Source organism: Rhipicephalus microplus, chromosome 10 (genome assembly GCF_043290135.1).
Source record: "Rhipicephalus microplus isolate Deutch F79 chromosome 10, USDA_Rmic, whole genome shotgun sequence".
Lineage (NCBI taxonomy): Eukaryota > Metazoa > Arthropoda > Arachnida > Ixodida > Ixodidae > Rhipicephalus > Rhipicephalus microplus.
In genome coordinates, this window is record NC_134709.1 from 20,449,675 (window position 1) to 20,470,512 (window position 20,838).

The 20,838-nt window shown below is 46.1% G+C and overlaps 1 protein-coding gene across 1 annotated transcript in view; it reads left to right on the top strand.

Annotated features, from left to right (window-relative positions):
• The window catches only part of LOC119181820 (uncharacterized), a 75,933-nt gene that overhangs the window by 48,556 nt on the left and 6,539 nt on the right, over positions 1-20,838 (top strand). The window contains exons 16-22 of the mRNA XM_075876033.1: positions 2,554-2,814; positions 5,277-5,449; positions 11,211-11,380; positions 13,171-13,325; positions 14,954-15,032; positions 16,061-16,214; positions 18,025-19,810. Of these exons, the coding sequence (XP_075732148.1) occupies positions 2,554-2,814; positions 5,277-5,449; positions 11,211-11,380; positions 13,171-13,325; positions 14,954-15,032; positions 16,061-16,214; positions 18,025-19,810 (2,778 nt within the window). The remainder of the gene's footprint in view (positions 1-2,553; positions 2,815-5,276; positions 5,450-11,210; positions 11,381-13,170; positions 13,326-14,953; positions 15,033-16,060; positions 16,215-18,024; positions 19,811-20,838) is intronic.

Sequence of the window (20,838 nt, forward strand, 5' to 3'; positions counted from 1 at the left end):
TTGCGTAAATGACGGAAGAAACCTTGAGCCATTGCCGTATCGAGGAAATGGGCGTGTGCGTGTGTGATTTACTGCCTCTTCCTTCCTTTCTTTCTTTCTTTCTTTCTTTCTTTCTTTCTTTCTTTCTTCTTTTTTCTATCTATCTATCTATCTATCTATCTATCTATCTATCTATCTATCTATCTATCTATCTATCTATCTATCTATCTATCTATCTATCTATCTTAGACCTGTCTATCTATCTTAGACCTATCTATCTATCTTAGACCTATCTATCTATCTTGGACCTATCTATCTATCTTAGACCTATCTATCTATCTTAGACCTATCTATCTTAGACCTATCTATCTTATTTCTTTTCTTTCTTTCTTTCTTTCTTTCTTTCTTTCTTTCTTTCTTTCTTTCTTTCTTTCTTTCTTTCTTTCTTTCTTTCTTTCTTTCTTTCTTTCTTTCTTTCTAGCGCAACGCGACTTCATAACTGTTTTCCTACTACATGCTAGGAACCATCGTTCGCGTGCTTAGCGGTGTAACACTTGAGCCGATGCAGGCAACAGCGAAAAACTGAGAAAAAAAAAATCTGGCGCTCATACGAAGCTAGGCAGCAAAAAAAAAAAAAAAAAGTGGCAACCTGAAATGAGAAGCTACTGCGATAAAATATCAGATTGTGATATCAGAAACGCTTGATCACCAACCATGCGACCAGTTGCCCTCAGGGGCCCACGTTCAAGTATACGCTCAGCGGCACCGCAATTTGTATACGTACGACGCCGCAATTGTCGCGCTGACCAGAATTCATGTGTTGGTGACGAGCTAAGCAGCATGCTTCAAGCCGTCCTTGGGCCGGTGCGCACCCTTCATGTCAAGTCAGCCACCGAAGAAGGCGTTAGCCTTCGGTGTCGTCGTCCCTGAGGGGGGCAAGTCCTGAAGACGTTATTGACGCAACGTCTTCAGTAGTAGGAATCGAAGAAATATACTACGTTCAGCACTATGGAGGCCGGAACTATAGAGTTTCCTAGAATTAACTAGAGGGAACTCTGTCGCTGCGATCGTTCAGCGACCATGGGAATGATAGGTAGAAGACACATTTGCATAGTCATCGTGCTTGCGAGCGGCTAATCGTACTTCCGGCTTCGTTTCTTGCTGTGTTTTTGTTTCGCTTTGAAAGAAAGATTCAACCCTTTTGAAATTCGTGACCCGATTTGGAAAGGTAAGTCTAAAGCAATAAGGTGGTGAAGCGCAACCGCTGAACATTCGCAGATTTTTGCTTCGTGAGAAAACAGCTCCAAGCCATACGAACACACACGGAGCCAAAAGCGGGCCAAAAATACGAAGATTAGACAAATGTGTGCACTACCCATCATTCCCACGCTCGCTGAAGCGCCGTACGTTGCAGCTCCCATAGACACTGGCGCCAGAGTTCCCTCTAGAGTATATTAGGAAACTCTATGGCCGGAACTACCAAGTTACCGGTCAACAGTGATGCACGCTGGTCCAAATAGTGGATGCGTCGCACCTCTTCATCCAAAGAGAGCGCGTCGCCATCGTACCCCGGGGATTCCAAGTCACCCAAGTCATGGAGTTTCCTAAAAGTAACTAAAGGGGACTCTGGCATTGCGATCGTTCAGCGACCACGAGAATTATGGGTAGTACACGGATTTGCCTAGTCTTCGTACTTGCGGGCGGCGAATCGTACTCTCGGCTTCATTTATTGCTGGTTACGGTTTCGTTTTGAAGGAAAAGAACGAACCCTTTCGAACTTTGTGACCCGATTCGAAATAGTAAGCCTAAAAAAAAAAAATAAGAGGGTGAAGCGCAACTTTAGCTGATTTTTGTTTGGTAAGAAAACAGCTCCAAGCAACACGAACACACAACGGAGCCAGAAGGAGGCCAGAAGTACTTCTGAATTCATACAGTAGAGCAAGCTATATAGTTTACAGTATTTAACATTGCCAGAATTTCAAAAGTCCATGCGTTCCCTTTTCTAAAATCTGATATAAAAGTTATAGTGCGTTATGTTTTGTTTTTCATTTATTATTGCATATTCTGCAGTAATGCGTCTATATACTCATCACCATTCACAGACACGTTTATATTCGCAGAGCTGACGACTATTGATTGATTGATTTGTGGGGTTTAACGTCCCAAAACCACCATTTGATTATGAGAGACGCCGTAGTGGAGGGCTCCGGAAATTTCGACCACCTGGGGTTCTTTAACGTGCACCCAAATCTGAGTACACGGGCCTACAACATCTCCGCCTCCATCGGAAATGCAGCCACCACAGGCGGGATTTATCCCGCGACCTACGGGTCAGCAGCCGAAGAGCTGCCGACTAAGAGGCGCGCCCCTGTCAATCGCGACAACGGGACGGCCCGCACTATGCCGTCCCGAAGGCAATTGCCACTGTTCAGGTTTCTCACTTGACGCCCGTATAGTATACGTGTGTGTAAATGGAAATCGATCAATCAAATCGAAAATCAGGCATCAGCACGTATAATCACCAGTGGCGAATCGCCAGATTTCCGCCCTCCCTTACGCGCCTCGTTCTCGCAGAGCCGTCGACGTGCCAGTACCGCGAGCACGTGGATCGGTTCCTGCCCATCATCGACCGGCTTGGCCACGCGTTCAGCCTGGCCGAGTGCCAGCGCCAGTGCGACCTGGAGCGCCTGTTCAGCTGCCGCGCCGTCAACTTCGAGACGGTGCACCGCGACTGCGCGCTGAGCAGCGAGGACGCCCACAGCACGCCGCTGGGAACGGCCGCGCTCGCCTACCGCCGATACTCGGTCTACAGCGAGAAAGGGACGTGCGAACAGGGTTTGTTTCAACAATCATGTTCTGATCACCTGGCAACTATTTCGATAACCCCATTGTGCTCGTGATTGTGTGTACCTTCTCATCTTTCTGCAACCTCTTTTCTCCCCTTTATCCTTTCCCCAGTGCAGGGTAGCAAACCGGATGTGCGTCTGGTTAACCTCCCTGCCTTTCCTTGTGTCTTTATATCTCTCCCCCCATTGCTTAAATGGCTAATGACACGTTTTCTGTTCAACGTTTAGCACGTACACCAAGGTCGAGCGTCACGAGTGCCGTGAAGTCAAGTCCCTACATTGTGTTGTCAGTTTCTGAGCCTCTGTCAAGCTGCACACTGTCGTTTGTGACCCCCAAAAGAATTTCGCATGCAATTTCACATGCATGAAATTGCAACCGTTCTGAAATTGCAACCATTCTCTGCCCATCATCGTTCATAGAAAATATCAATAATCACTTTTTATGTTAAATGTTTGGCTTCTATGTTTTGTGTTTATAATTACCCACTAATTATGTAATACCCCGTCGCGGGTCTTTAAGGAAATAAAGTGAAATGAAATGAAATTTGGAAAAATAAAACATTGGATCTTGAATCTGACCCATCGGTCCGATTACCGATAAATCAGTACGGACATTTAGTGAGTACGCAATTTTTTTTTTCAGTGTTTGCGGTTCATCGTATTACCGGCGAAAGTCGTCAGCTGATGTAGTGGCGGAAAACTCGACCAGGGAAGAACTGCAAGCTAGTTTTGAGCGTTTAAGTGTATTCCGCTTCGCTTGTGACGTGTATTTTATTACCGTAAACACCCTCGAGGAAAACACAAACAGCAGTGTATGCTTATGTTGTCACAACACACCTGCACGCTCGCACGCGCGCTAACACACTCAAAAATAAACGTCCGGCCGAAGAGCGAATTCCGTAACTTAAAAAAGCAAGAAATGATTCGCACCCAGCAATGGCGTACCAAACATGTGCTGTCTGATCCGCACATCAGCCAAATGTAGCCGCTAGTTCAACGCATATAGTCTGCGAACCTTAAGGTGACGTTTCATCAGAGGCCAGTAACAAATACGAATTTTTAAACACGGTTATCGTTATTAGTTTTATGAGTGAGTATTTTCTTGGTTGACACTGGAGATGCCTGGCCGATCCCCTGTTCACGAAAAAAAAAAAAGAAATAGTCGTCAATCCTTTCGCCATGATAACCTTTTAAACACATCCAATCTAAAAATGCTGCTAGAAATAGCAAAAGAAGCCCGCTTAAAATTCTTGTTTCAAATCATAAACAACAGTTTCAAGATAAACGTGTCGAAGTACATTTCCTTTTTCCGAATCCCGACCTACACACCACACACATGCCAATACACTAATAGAATATTCATATAGCAATGAAACTTTGAAACATATTTTTGTTCCACTTGCCATTAAGGAATGGGATCAACTACACCCATCTATCACAAACATCAAATCATTCTCGAAATTCGCTAATAAAATAGCAGGCACAAACAACGAATCCTAGACACAGGAAGGGCATAACTACCGGCTGATTCCTTGTTTATTTTTTATTTTTATTTACATTTGAATATTTTTCAAGGGATCTGCCATTGCTGTTCAACATTACCAAGTCTAGTCCTAATAGCGTGATGAATGTATTACTTGCATATATTTAGTAAATGCTCTTTGCTCTTGTATTATATTTATTGTCTGTTATAATTGCCTAAAGAAAACATTGATCACAAGCAATGCATGTCTTTAGATCTTATAATAATTAGTGCAAGTGCTATGAGAGTCTCCCTTAAGCTATTCTAGTAATGCTATTTGTTCTTCTATTATATTTGCTGTCTAGTGTTATTGCCTAAATAAAACGTTGATCGCGAGAAATGCACGTCCTTAGATCTAGTAATAATTAGTGCGAGTGCTATGCGACACTGTTATGCCGCTTTTGGTTGGGTGTTGCATTTACAAAGGTGTACTCCTTTCGCACTGGTATGGCAGACACTCCTACATGCGACTACTGCGGAGCTGAAGAGACCATCGAGCACGTCCTGTGCAGCTGCGCTTGCTACGACACACAGCGATGCCAGCTCCAGATGGTTTTGAATCGCCTTGACCCCGGACCATTTTGTGTGCAGAAGATACTAGGACCTTGGGCATCTGCCTCAGTTGCGCAGAAAGCAACTAAAGCACTGCTACTTTACCTTAAGTCAACAAACTTGAGCGACCGCCTGTAGACTGTGTGTGCTCCCCGAGTGTGCTCGTGATTGTGTGTACCTTCTCATCTCTCTGCAACCTCTTTTCTCCACTTTATTCCTTCCCCAGTGCAGGGTAGCAAACCGGATGTGCGTCTGGTTAACCTCCCTGCCTTTCCTTGCATCTTTACCTCTCTCTCTCTCTATGAGAGTCTTCCTCAAGCTATCTCAGGTATATCCCCATTTGTTCCAAGTTTTTTTTTGTGCGTCTGCGTGTGCAGTGAGCGTGCAGTGCAACCAGCAGGACATGCTGCTGGCGATGAACTTCGACACACCATTCCACGGCCGCGTCTACGCCAAGGGCAACCCGTCCCAGTGCTTCGTGGTCGGCAACGGCCAGAACACGCTCCAGTTCGCCGTCTCCCTCGGCACTCGCTGCGGCACGCTGACCGAGGTTCGCTCTTCTTCGCATCGATATCTGGTAACATTTAGTGCGAACGCTTTAGCGGCACCATGAAAAGTTGAAGGTGACCGTATAACAATAATTGTTGAAGTTTTAAGACCCAAAACGACGATATGATAGTTTTGATCATCTGATGTCTTTTTAACGAGCTCTGTCGTGTTTGCCATCAAGCGTTCTTTTTTTTCCAAGCCAAATTCGCGCTCCCCCTACGCAAGATGTCGAACCAACTAGCTTGCCCCGCTGCGGTGGTCCAGTGGCTAAAGTACTCATCTGCTGACCCGCAGGTCGCGGGATCGAATCTCGGCTGTGGCGGCTGCATTTTCGAAGGAAGTGAAAATGCTGTAGGCCCGTGTTCTTAGATTCGGGTGCCAGTTAAAGAACCCCAGGTGGTCGCAATTTCCGGAGCCCTCCACTACGGCGTCTATTGTAATCATATGGTGGTTTTGGGACGTTAAACTCCACATATCAATCATCAATCGAGCAAACTCGGCCAATAGCTGACCATTTTAAAGTATCTAAATCTAAATACTACACGGCTCTGCAGCGTTGCAGCTACATCTAAATGCAGCCTCCACGACCGGGATTGTATCTCACGACCTTCACGTGAGAATTAGAGCACCTCAAGCGCTAGACCACTGTGTTGAATAGAAAGCAAAAAAAAAAAACATGACTGCTGGTGTCGACACGAGCGATGCTAAAAATCATCCCGCGTTAAGGTCACCGTGTGGCGTGATCATGACGTTAAGGTAGCAAAAATTTGTGAAGTCATAGCGTGACGTCGTCTTCCAGTGAAAGGTGGCACCACAGAACAGAGTGAGGTGTGGAAAGCTTGCAGTGCCTGCGATGCTGTTTGCGGTGGAAAACAACGAAAGGTACCGAGGGAAACAGCCGAACAAACGGGACGGAGAAAGAATGATCAGATCACACAACGCAAGCGCCGACAGACAACTGTGTGTATTACACCGGCAAATATATAGCAGAAAACGGAAACAAAAAGAAACCATCACGTGCACATATTGACATAAAGATGAAGTGCAAAAGGAATTTTCCACTAGTCGAAATGTCTCAAGTTAACCGCTCAAAGACGTAATCTTTTTATCCATGAGGGTAAGTGAAGGATCACTGACGCACATGTTCCCTTTCTTCCTCATAAAGAAAACCTCATTTATTTCGCATAATGTACTGATTTCATATGTTGAGATTATCTTGCAATGATGAAATATCGGACCGCAACCGGACGAGAAAAAATGGGCTGCTAAGGCGTTTTTTGTTGTAGTCGTAAAATTGTTCAGATGCTCTTTCAGGTGGTCGTTCAACAAAAGGAACAGAAAGATTGTGAAAGAGAGGAGGGGGCAGAGGGTAATATCAAGTACAATCGAGGAGAAGCAAAAATGTGGCTTTCGCTTTCGAGTTTTCTTATTGAACGCTTGAAGAACAGTGTTTATTTTTAAATTATGCTTCACTGCAATAAGATGCCTCGTGTGGCAAAGCCAACGTCACGTTATTTTGTAGTTCGGTGAGGATTTAGAGTCGCCCTTGTACATATTGATACCGGTAAGCGTCCCAAAACAAGAAAAACGAACACAAGTGCTCTGTATGTTCATTGTGTTTGTTTTAGGGGCGATTTTTTTTTTTTTGGGGGGGGGGGGGGGGGTCGTTCTCTCGAGTAGCGGTATGTTGTAGTTTTGGCCATCTCTTTAGCTTTACGAATTGCTCACTGGATGGCGCTGTGTGTATACGTCCTTGGAAATAATATCACTAGATGGCGTTAGTATTTTTCGTATATCGATTCACAGCATATCCACGGAGTGAACGATGGTGAGTGGGACGAAGCGTCCATCCGCCCGTCCGTCACAGACAGACACACGCTTCGCCCCACTCATTATAATTCACTCCGTGGCGCGGATATGCTGTATATATATATATATATATATATATATATATATATATATATATATATATATATATATATAGCAGCACTTACCAGTTCTTTGCACCGAAAAACTCGTCATAAAATTTGGCACAGATTGTAGGAGTCGCGCCAGTTTAATACAATAATTCCCCCGCGGGTAAAGAAAACAAACATAGGGTGCATGCATAGAATATCTTGAATGACTTTTTTCTGATCGGACGTAGCAGTTAGAAATCATCAGCGCTGTTTAGAAGCTGATGTGTGTCCGTTAAACCTTAGTCTTGCGGCGAAAAAAAATAGCGTAAGTTGCACTGCACGTGCGATGCTAAAGATACAGCGAAGATAATGGACACCTGTTCATGAATACGAACGCTTGTTCTCGACCATACTGGCTGTGTATGCAGGGTCAGCTTGGCGCTACCTGTGCCATCTTAGCAGCTAGTCTTGCTTCGCGAAGTGCTGTCTTTTCTACGGCAGTGCGAACTATCGTGGGTCAGGCTATAGTAACTACTGAGTGAGTGCGCCGCCGTGCTCCCTCAATTGTGTTTACCGCGCATGCACCACATGCACGGTTGTTGCTACTGCGCATGTGTGGCGTGACGTCACTGCAGCGGTCACCAGATTCTGCCCGGTGTTCTTGCGGCTGTGGCATCGGGGTTCTCTAAGACCATTGTGAAGAGCGTTTATTCTCACAGGGTTGAAATTAAGGGTAGCTAAAACCGCTTCGCTGTTAAAACGTTGACTGATCTTGCGCACTATCGCAAGTTGCTCGAAAGCGCCTGTTAAAGCTGGTTTCACCACTGTTACGTTTTATGTGGAGGAAAGCCTGCTTTACTGCTTAACTGATTACTGCTTAATCCACTATGAAGTGCTAAAATATATGCATCGGATCTGATCCTTCTCGATTAAGCCGAATCCTTGAACCAACTATCGGGAAAAAAGATATCACCCAGATCATTGCCGTTTCAAGTTTCCCTGAGGCAAGCTTGCATGCCATTACGGACAGCATCAATTGTAACTTTTTTTTTCATTGGCTCTATATGTTCACTCGAAGGATACACGCTGTCCAATAATCATACTATAGAAGCGTAATAGTTTACCCACAAATACCTCAGACTGAGTGCCTAATTTGCTTAGTGCTCTTTCGGCGGGCCAGGAAACTAGTGCCTGTACTCGAGCTACTGTAGTTGTAGGAAAAGGCTTCTGCGAAACGTCGTTCGGGTATCGGTGGTAGTAATTCAAAGACAAGTGTTCGTCAGTCATATTTTTCCACCAGACTCACCTGTGACCTGACGCCTTTTCTGTACGGACCACTGATTTCATTGAAGATATATGAAACATATGTATTGGTATAAAGAGAATGAAGAGCCGAGGAGATGGCTTACCAAATGTGTCGGGGCTCAAACTGTCAACCGACTTAGCAGGCGCGATACCACACCAATGCTTTGGAAGCCCGCGGGAGCTCGACCACGAACCTTCCAAGCCTGTTTGAAAGTATAGAAAGCAATACACAATAGTATTAACCCTGGGTAAAGTACAAACACCACATTTATTAAGCCTAGTTTGCCTACTGCCGCGTTGGAACTTTAAGAGTGATCTATGCTCAATTTTTAAGACGAAAGCCTTACATTGCTCATCTATCGCGAAAATTGACCGTCGGAAACAGAAGCGTTAACACTAATCAGCCGAAAACTGTCGTCACGTGATGGCTTCACGCTTCAACATCATGACGCCACTAGACGCCACAATTCAACTTCATCATGACGTCACTAATATGTCACGTAAAGTGGCGTCACATGAGGATGTCGCCACCTGGCATCGCCGGCCGGTCAAAGACAGACCAATCGCGGATGCATCTTAAAACGACGCGAGGTGAGAGAAGGGCAGTGCCAAACCATGTAGCATTCGCAAAGCTTTTGATGGGCGTGGGCTCAACACAATCAAGTCCGCCACGGTAGATCAGTGGCTACGGTGCTTCACTGCTGACTCGAAGGTCGTGGATTCGATCTCAGCCACGGCGGTTGCATTTTGGTGGACGCGAAATGGTAGCGGTCTATGTACCATACGATGTAAGTGTACGTTAAAGACCAAGTACTTCAATATTACATCGTGGTTTTGGGATGTGAAACCCCAGATATCGTTATAATACAATTGGATAAAAACAAGAAGAATGGCTTTCACGTTCGAGTCGTCTGTAAACGCATATAGGACCATAAAAATTTTTGGAACTTGTGCTGTTTTATATGTTAAACAAGCTGTGTTAAATGGCTGACTAGCAAGCACGCTTTCATTCTTGACTAAAAACGACATATTAACGATATCATAAACACGTTCTCAGCCCACGAGATTTGACAGCAAAATCTGTGCATGTGAGAATACTTTATAGAAAACCGCGCGCGAATGGGAAGCCGGATGCTCCTTCTATGCGTAATAGGGTGGAGTTCACGTTCAAGGCAGCCAGTCACACACATAAACTACAAAAAAAGCGAATATTTCTACATAAAGCAGTTACGGGGCGTCATAAACCACGCACGAAGTCCTGGAATGTCGACAGGGACTACGCGGGTGAAAGTCAACGGGAAATGCTTTCGGTTTCTCATGACGCTGGCGGAAACTTCACGCTCGAATGGTTGCATAAGTATGCAAGCGTTCACTATTTTTTACATGTCGTGTGGACGAAACGCAGGTCATTTTCTCAAGTTCGAAGTCCTCTTTACCACGCTATTGGCTCTTCCTGATGCCCCTGACAGTCATGGATTAATCGTATGCGTGGCAAAAGAGGACTGCGAGTTGTGGTGATGATGGTATGTGGGGTTTAACGTCCCAAAACCACCATACGATTATGAGAGACGCCGTAGTGAAGGGCTCCGTAATTTTTGACCGCCTGGTCTGACAACGAGTTGTGACTGACCTTTTGAGAAGAATGATGATTACTGATGTGCTGCCATTATACGTTTATATCTCTCATTACATTCTATATGTGACAATATCTAAGCGCACTCCTTCCCTTCTTCCATGACGATTTGTGATTGGCCGGTCAACAAAGAAGGCTGAACGGCAGTAACCTGACCCGTCGTAGTCATTCTCAGACTGCAAGAACTGGCTAGAACTGTCTAAGCTTGGCTACTTTTCGCTAAATGACAACATACGTCGGCTACCGTGAGCTAAACGACAACTAACCTTGGCTTAATACGGCTAAATTATTACGAGCGTGTGCAAACATTGGCATGCTAGCTATATCCGATGTCTTAACAGCAACGTTTTCATCATTCGATTTTAATCAAATGATTGTGCTGCACGCCAATTTCATACAGTGTTGCAATCTTTCAAATATACGTGTTATTTCAGTATTCATCACCCGTTTGTTCACGTGATGGAAAATGGGGAGCCTAATATGAAAACAAATATGTCACACGATTCTATCTATATTTTCATAAGACAACTAAAAGGTGACAAGAATTTTCATTCTCTCCTCAGTCAATGTTACTGAACCTTCCTGACAACTCTCCGCTCTAAGCGTGGTCTTACACAGCCTCTGGGATTGGAGGAATCGAGAGCTTTGTACACTCCATTATAATTGGGCCACGTTTGAAGAAACGACGATGTCACGTAGTTGTGTCATGATGTGACGTCATGCGACGTGGCTTCTTCACATAATGACGATTTCTCACACCTTTCGTGTTGACGCCACCTATGCCGACGTCCATGGTCACTTTTCGTGTTTTGACGAGGCACCTCAATGTGTGTACCGTGTTATGTGTTGCAGAATATATGGCTTCTCACGCACAATAGTCTATACTGGTTCTGGTTTCGAGTTTTTTTTGTTTTTTTTTAACGCAGGGTGATGGTCGCTACGCCAACGAAGTGGTCGTCCAGCAACACCCGATCATAATGACCGACACCGACCGCAACATTCGCGTCGTGTGCTCCTTCGAAGCCGGCGACAGGACGGTCACGCTGGGCTCCAGTTTCGCGCGGAACGGCGCCTACAGCGGTGGCCTGGACGTCACGTGAGTTATACGTATTGTCACACTCCTTTGTCCAAGTTTTGTTATCGACCCATTACACGTGTAAGTGCTGAGTAGCGCAAAACGCGTGGAATGACTAAAAAACAATGGAGAACATTTCGGAACTTTACGATGCGATTGCGCACGCAACGCAAACATCACAGTTTATTCAGAACATACGTGCCCGCCAGCGATAACTCTGGAACAGTTGAGGGCGCATGGATAAATTCCGCCACGTTTCACCTATCTTCAGTTGGTCGATGGCCGACGCTCTGTTCACCGCTACTCGGCACATGGGAGAAGAGAAAAAAAAAATGACTTGACATGAAACTGTAGCGAAACCACTTTGTTAAGTGGTTCCCGTATATACGCATAGCATTTTGTTCTATCCCTCATCACTCGTTTTTTCCCTCCAGCTTAGCAGCGCAACACCGTACGTGATAAGCAACCACAACAGCTTAGTAGGTTCGAATATAGATAAAGTTTTTTCGATAAGCTTCCCTAGCACCATAGGCTTGTGCACGAGAAGGACAGGACGGGTGTAAGGGGCAGCCACCCCCCAAGTAACCTAAAAGGGGGGGGGGGGGCACGTCATCCCCACAAATTCATATAACAGTGGGAAGGGGCCCTGCGACTATCCTTGCTCCCTCCCGTGATGGCGTACCCTGCCCACGTCAATGCCTTGCACTACTGATACGAGAAGCTTCTTTTTCATATATATCCGTATAATCGAGTGAATGCATTAGCGATTGGTATACAGTCCTGTTTAAAATCATGAATGTTTTCTTTTTCCCAATATTTTATTTGCGCACGTGTATAGATATTACTTTATTGTTCCCTTATCACATGTGCGCTCTTTCTTCCATATTGTTCGTCGCTATAGCAGCTCTTGCCGGTGAATATTACTATTTTTTTATCAATATCATGTAAAACGAGATTTTGGCACACAAATTACGCGCCGGCTATTTCTTGACTCCTGAGTGAATCGAGCATACAAATAAAAAATAAACACATTAACAGCACAACATGTAGAAAATAGACACACAGAAATACATGTGTAAAAAAAACACACATGAAACAACGTTATAATAATGTAAAAGAAAATGTCCTAAAGACAATCAACAATGTCTCTATATATCTGGTTATCACGGGAATCCGTACATACCGGGAACATAAGATTCGACTCGCCATATGCATCAGAACATACATATGATAAGTATCATATGTCATACATGTATTAGTTTGAGCTTGTCCTACCTTCTGTCATGAATGCGTTATCCTCTTTTCGCTACTGACACTCAGAGGTGTTACTCCTTTGTGATCATGGTTTTCTTTCTGCGCATGCTGCCACAGATGCTTTCATTTTAGTGTATATTGTGACTTTTGTAACCACAGAAATAATCATTTCAAAGTATGGGGAAGATGATAGCCCAGAGATTGCAGTTTATTCAACCGTGTAACCCGTAAGCGTCCCTTAATCAGATCGGTAAGTACTGCTCATTATCGTTACCGAAGAAGGAGGAGAACAAAGACAAAACAGAGGTAGGGTGATTAATCATAGCTGAGACCGGTAGGCCAACCCACACTATGGAAGGGGGGGAAAGGAGGAAATGAAGCTACCGATACACAAGAGGTACCACTGCGTTGTACTTCGACGCAGAGCAGAGCGCCTGATGCTTTCGTACAATAGACTCAAAGGGGTGATGATGCGGGTTCAATATGCCGGCTCTTTCACAACTGCTGCTGTACAGTTGAACGCCGTGAAACCAGCTCGAATTCGTGATTGCCCGCAGAACTCGCCACCAGCCGACCATAACGTCCGTCGTGACCAACACCGCCCCGCCGCCCAACGTGGTCATGCGAATCCTGGACCCCAGCGGGCGTGACGCAGGAGTGGTCGGCCTCGGGGACGAGCTCACGCTCAGGATCGAAATACAAGAACCCGGCAGTAAGAGCTCGCCCCCGTTTCTTGAACTCGTTCTCGCTCCAAAGCGCATGTCAACCCTCTCTGATGTCGTGCTTCGGGCTGTTATTTTGTATTCGATGGTGCTTCCACGACTTCTCTGTCAAGCCATCTGAGATCCGATAGAGCAGAAACCGCTACCGATTGCTGTCAGTGATAATGAGCATCCAGAAGGCCTAAACGGTGTCAGTAACAAAGGGGGTACAGTAATACATAGTTCCCCACGACAAAGCGACACGTTACGCGACTGTAAAAATGTATTCACACCAGCCGTTACCCTTTAATGGATAATCGAGTGCAACTAACAGTGGCACACGCACTTACGTTCTACAAAGTGAGTGTTATCGTAACGGTAAAGGCGAGACCATACATTTTCCGCATAAGTCACATGACCAATAGAGCTACAGCCTAGAGAACGAAAAAAAATATTTCATAAAAAAATGAATTTCTCAAGTGCTAGATTTCATCTCCTCCGTGCATATTGAAACATCCAGCTCATGGATCAGAAAACATAAACAATAAAGTTTTGCGATTCAAAAAAAATTAAATAATTAGAGCACAAGACATATATGAACACAGATTGCTGCGTAGGTGTTGTCTAATTTATGAACGCCACACATCTCTCCTGAAGACTCCCAAGATCTGCATACGATAGAATCATGATAACAATATCGGGTTTCTAACGTCCCAAAACCACGGAATGATTACGAGAGACGTCGTGGCTCCTAAAAGTCTGACCGTCTGGCATTTCTTAACATGCCCCGACATTGCTCAGTACGCGGGGCTCTGTACCACTTGGCCTCCATCAAAATGCTACCGTTACCGAACCCGCGACCTTGTGGTCAGCACCGCAACCATTACACCACCGCAGAAAACATTCGATAGAATCGTCGTGTAATGCAAAGAGCACAAAAAACACGGAATGTTCCGTATTTTCACATTAGTTATTATCGGGATATGCCTCACAGCAAATTGATATTAGCCAACTAGATTTGTCTGACCTGTATGAGTCCTTCTTAGTCTGAAATTGACTTCTAGAGGTGCTTCTGATCTGCATTTATTTATCAAAAAGGCTTCTTTTACAATCTCATACTTGAAATGAATTGCTGATGTTCTGGTGTATGATGCAGGCGTCATGTATGTCAAGTTCTGTGTAAGCTAACGTGATGTTCTGTGTGGGCAACAAATAATGAAGTGTTTCTTTAATTAATGTGGTGGTTTAGTCAAAGTATGGGATACCGTTGTATTCCCACTGGTTCTTTTTTTTTTCAAAATGCACGATAATACTAACAAAATTCATGTGTATTTGCGGGTGTACTTGCCAACACGGTGGCGAATGACTCCTTCAAGTCATCCGTGTATGACTTTGCCATTCGCCTCCCATCACAAGTGACGGGTCGATCAATCAATCAAGCAATTAGTCAATATCAGAAACACTGAAAAGTGGGTCTGCATGAAGGAATCTCTTCAAGAGTCAATATAAAGCATCGACTATAGTCGTTCGCTAAAACAGCGTTGTATTTAAATGCACCGAAGTTCATCTTCACGTAAAACATTTCAAAGTAATGAAGGCAATACTAATTATTAATTTACGCAATTGATTCACGTTCCAGGTGCATTCGCAATTTTCGCAAGGAACCTTTACGCCAGGAGTTCCAATGGCGAATCACTTTTCCTCATTGACAGCCTGGGGTAAGTAAAAAAAAAGCCTTGTCTATCATTACAAAGAATGCATTACATATGAGGCTGTTGACGCTGTGCATGATCACTGTAGCTTTAAGAATATGTATCTTCGCTGTAGCTTCAATGTCGTTCAGTTTGTAATGGCGTTATGAGCATATATCGTACAAGTACATTACTTCTGAAGAAACCGCAAGGTGAATTCAGTGTTAAGGGTTTACCTATGCGTTCCTAAACGTCACTGCACTATTTTTCTGGCACGCAGCATAACGAACGCATATTATCATGAACGAACAACAGATCAGCCACCGCGGAATGCTATTTGTTACGCTTATGTTATCCTCGCAGAATTTTTACGCAGCACATGCTTTTTTTGGAAACTAAGGTGTAAATTCCGCCACTGAGGAAGATGCAGAAGTGTTAGGGTCACTTAACCGGCACCGATAAACTTTGGCAGCGACAACGGCCCTAGATACGGAGATCTGAATGACGTGTAGCTTGCAACTCATGAAAAGAGGTGTGTCCACAGCAACGTGTTAATGAATGAATAGATGAATTAATGAACGAACGAATGAATGAATTTGAAAATATGGGAGTTTCCACGTTCACGAAAGCCTGGCTCCATATGCATTACACTCAACGCTCATAGTTTTCTTTATCTAGCTTAATAAAAAAAAAAGTCGACACTATATGAGTGATATTATCTTACTAGAAAAGTGACAACTGTGGTCATGCGCGTGATGAAAACCTGCGTGCTGACTCAAAGTTAGAAACAGCAGCCTTTCTAAAAAGAATGTTGACTTCTCGTTTACTCTTACCTGAATTTTGCGTGAGTTCCAACAGTAGCAAAAAGAAAGAAAAGAAAAGAGCGGTTGTTGGCTTTCGGAATGGTGATCAAGGAGACAAAAGAAAAAAAAAGAGGGGGGGGGATAAGATTAGACATTTTCTGTGAGAGTAAGCTATCTTTATCAGAGTGACTCGCGTGTGATTTCTATGAGCAACACGTCGTCTCTTGCATTGTTTCCAAATGTCCTCCGCAGGTGTCCCGTGGACCCGACCATATTCCCGCCTCTTCGGCCGGACTACCGGCAACCGGGCGCACTATTCGCCAACTTCAAGGCGTTTCGGTTTCCCTCATCCGGACTGGTCAACTTCGAGGTGCAAATCAGGTTCTGCCAAGACAGGTGTGATCCCGTAAGTGCAAGCCTCATTCTTCGCTTTCTACTCGAAAAAATTATTTCCATACCCTTGCGAAGAAAAAGAGATAACAATCCCTAGCAAAGACTGCGCATAGTGCTCAGTCCAAACATGACACGTACAATTGTGCGTAGCATGTTTGGACAATACAGCATTACAGCCAGCATTACAGCCTTACAGCATCTTGAAGCATTACAGCCATCAGTGGCTGTAGTGCTGCAAGAGAGTTGTTGACGGCTCGAGCTAGGAATAAACGCGGATGATTTCGGGTATAAGTAATACAGCGTGTCCCATCACTTTCACGGGCACTTCACTAGGTTTATTTTATAGCTTATCCTGCGGCAATTTGTATCGTTTGGAATCACTTTCGGCTGTTAAGTCATTTCAAGGGGGATGCGACGTGTCGAAAAATTCATTTTTCTCTGTAATCACAGCATGGCAAGAATAGATTCTCACTGTGCATATGGTTTTATGGTGTTGTCAGAGATGGCATAGTCGTTTTATTGGATACAAGTAAGCCTGGACCGAATTCCGGTTTCAGGTCACGGGTTCCATACCAGCCGCGGCACTCGAATATTCGATGGAACGAAAAACGTTAATTGGCCCGTGTATTTAGATTTGGGCGCACGTTAAAGAACCCACGTGGTCGACACTTCGGAAGCCCTCCAGTAGACTCGTAATCAGGTCCCGCTTAAAGGGCTAGATATAGTCATAAAACTGGACATTCCTCAATGAGTTTCCTGGATATAGCTAGCGTTTAACCAGCACCTGGTGAAGAGTGTACGACGTGCTGCCTTATTACCGTATCGTAGTTATAGCGCGTAAAATCCTAGCAACATTCATGAACCCCTGCTGCTGTGCCTAATAACTCCAAGTGTTGCACTAGAACGAAAAAAAAAAAAACGAGTGAGTTGGGACGTGTCCAATTTCGAGCAGCGTGTAACGATGGTCTCCAAGCCAGCGGCGCGCACCAGTGCGCCGACAGCTCACCTCGGAGAGCCCGGCGCAACAGTCAATATATGAGGAAGGAGAGAGGACAAGCGCTGGTTTCATTTCTCGTTTATCGTTCATTGTAAGCCGCCAAACGATTCATCGCTAAGTGAAACAACGGCAACGAAAATGGCAGAGCATTCGTTTGAGGTTAGCGCACGTTGTATGAACAATGAAGATTTGAATGTTTTTTCTATTATTAGAAATCTACTCTTCCGCAACTCTAAGCCACCACGACCGTCGCGAGAAGATGCTTGATAAGGGAACAAGTGCGCATAAAAAAAGAAAGAAATGTCGGTGGCATGGTTATATTGAAATGCCCGCACCAATAAGCGCCGTGACGTCATAGATTGTGTCAGTATACTAGTTCCTACAAAGTTTTCAGTGGGCACAAATGAAGTGCTTTGCTCCTTGAGGGTGCCATATACTTAAAGCAGTAAGTTTTAGAAGTTTTTGCTGAGCCAATGTCACCAAAGTACAAGCAAATTTCGAAAAGAAAGGCAGGGGGGTTAACCGGATACTAGGAACTAGTTAACCTCCCTTCCTTCCTTCCTTCCTTCCTTTTTTCTCGTTTGTGTCTCTCGAAATTCGAGATTTTACGCGCGAAGATATCGCCTCGAAATTTTGAAATAAAGCTTTCAGCTGGATTTTCTTCTCTATTAATACACTTATGACGATAAAACTAATGGCAATAGTGTTTTCGTGGTAGAATACATCATTCAGTGCTGATTTACTGTGGAACCTTTGTGTCCTTTTAATTTGAATGCCAGTGAAAACTGTCACGAGCCACGGTGAAGATTGTTAAACATTTTTCCAGGTTCGCTGCCAAGGAGGCGGAGAGTCGTTCGGCCGCAGAAGGAGGGACGTGTCCTTCCCTCCCCTCGCGAGGTACGCCTTCGGGAACAGGACGAGGCCGATCTTCCTGAAAGCGCACAAACCGACGATCGTCATAAGACCATATGCAGTGCGAACCACGACGTCGCCCACCACCACCAGTACGACCGAGCCGGCCGCGACGACTACGGCCACTCAAGCTCCCGAGACCACGACGACAACCACGACGACAACCACGACGACAACCACGACGACAACGTTCGCGGAAGACACGTTAACGACCCAAACAGAGAGCCTTGCGGAGACCACCACCGCGAGCCCAGAGTCCACAACAGATGATGCGTCGACGACTACAGGGGCTCCAGTCGAAAACACTACCGATGCCGTCACGGAAGAACCCCCTCAGAACGTAACGTTCGCCGAGGAAGCAGCCGAGGAAACGGTGGCTACAACCTTGACCTCCTTTCCCGATACAAACGAAACCCTTCGCTTTGATTCGGAAGAAGTGGACGGGGACGCATACGATGACGCCGAAGAAAGCGAACCGCACTTGATGTTCCGGAAGCAGGAAATGTACCTGCCCGAGGATGGAAACGCGAGCAGCCCGGAAGTGCAGGAACCTCGGAAGGAAGGTGACAAGATCGAGCAAGTGTCCTCGGCGGTTGTGTTCCGCAACCCCGATTCCTCTGGCCCACAAGTACAACGGGGCCCATCGCAACAGGCAACGGCCGTTCCTTTCGACTTGACTTCTCAACCTTACGGCGGCTACGGTTTGGGCTACGGCCGCCACTACGACTCGCCGCCACCACCACCACCGTACGGCGGTCGGAGCCCCTACGGGCACGGTGGCTATTACGAGGATCGCGTTAGTCAAACATATGCGGATACTCGCCACGGAACGCCGCCACATGCGACGCAATCCTTTTCGCACTACTGGAGAGAGACTCCGTACGGCCCACCGCCGAGACCGGCGGCCATCGAGCCTGGAGCCGAGCGGCATCGTTACGAAAATCGCCGATTAGAACGGCCTGATCACCGCGGCTCGGCCGGAAACGAGCAGAAGAAGGAACTTTCCGGAAACCGTGGACTCCATTACTATGGTGCGGCGGGACAGCATCGCGAGTTCAACCGAACCACGGACCGCGTAAACGCGTCGTTATGGCAAACGAGATCGGATCTAGCTTCCGGTAGGGACTCCCAAAAGCCAGCACTAGAAGCGGACTCCACCGGCCGCATTCGGGAAAGCGTTAACGGTGATGACGGCTCGTTTCGCGGGGAACAACGCGAAAGAACGGCCGACCAGTACAACAAAGGAACTCGTCCCCGTGACAACTCCTGGCACGGAGCTCTACGTTCACCTACTGCGGAAAGGAAGAGCGACGCCTTGAATTTCTCTCCCGGAAACAACGAAACGAAAGCGACGTTAGGCCTCGCAGACAGTGAAGACAACGCGCTGTTCCAACATCACCAGCAGCAGCAGCAGCAGCAGCAGCAGCAGCAGCAGCAGCAGCAGCAGATGACGACGAATTCCAGCGGCCAGTTCGTCGTGCGAGAGATGGAGGGAGGGTACGGCGGGCCTTCTTCGGCGTTGCGCGAGATCGTCGCCACGACCGAGAAGCCGTATCCAGAGGAAGTTCCGCTCTCGCTAGCCATTATGGTGGGCGAAGACAGCGGCGGAGGCGGCGGGAAGCCCCACAACAGCTGGGCCAGGAACGCCGCCACTAACTCCGACGGTGGCGTCTACCAGCCTCCACGTAGCCGAAAACGAGGTGAGGAAGTCGTCAGCGCCTCTGTGGGAGGTTGGGAGGGGAGGGAAGGCAGCTATAGCTAGCTGGCGTTATACGATGCCGGCCACTGCTCGGTGTCATACGACGGTAATGAAGACGAATTCCGCAAGTGCCACCAATCTCTATGTGGTGTGCGTGTGTGTGTATCACACAGTACTCACTCTCTCGCTAAATAAGTGCAGCGTGGTGGAAGCGTGTGGGGAGTGTTGGTGCTTCGTCCGCCACTAAATGTACGTCCACTTTCTCGAGGCGTCTAGTGTCACGAATTTGTTATGTTCAGATCATGGGGAACATTTACGATTACAGATGTTTGGTCTATTCACGCACACCAGCGGCAGCAGCAGCGCTGTGCGAAAATGTCTAGACCAAGCGGCTGACATCTTGATATGTCGATTTCTCCAATCGTCTTTTGTATTCTGCTGAGACTATCTTGGCGTCTGGATCAGCAGTTTGCCGTAATAGATATCATTAGGGACAAGCGGGGAAAATCGATTCGATACTCTTTCTTTAACGCAAATGTTCAGCGTAGTACCGTGCGCTTCTATTACCAATGAAAAACCCCAATTATATGCTTTATTTCTACACAGGCGTTATACGTGCTATTGTGCGCCTCCATTCCTGAGTAGTCTATAAGCAGCCATCTTCACTTACTGAGCAGTTGTAAGCAGGAGACGAAAATAGCTGCGTTGTATACAGCCTGTGCACCGACGCTCAGCATTCTGATTGGCCGGCATCTCGAGGAGGCTCTCGCTGTAGTGCGCGGTATTATGGAGCCGGGCTTACGGCGTATACGAGTCACATAACGCGGCGAACACAAAACGAAAAGGAACTACGCGCCATAAAAAGTGTCCCCGGCGAGTTTCGCCACAGTCGTCTCGCGGACAAAAGCGCTGTCGGCGAGGTAACTGCGATATACTTCTTACTCTGAAGCGGTATTGCGTACGCGTCTGTTATGCGCCCTCTTTTGTCGTGACGGCGACGGTTGGGGAGCCCTCTTTTGTCAGCTCTTG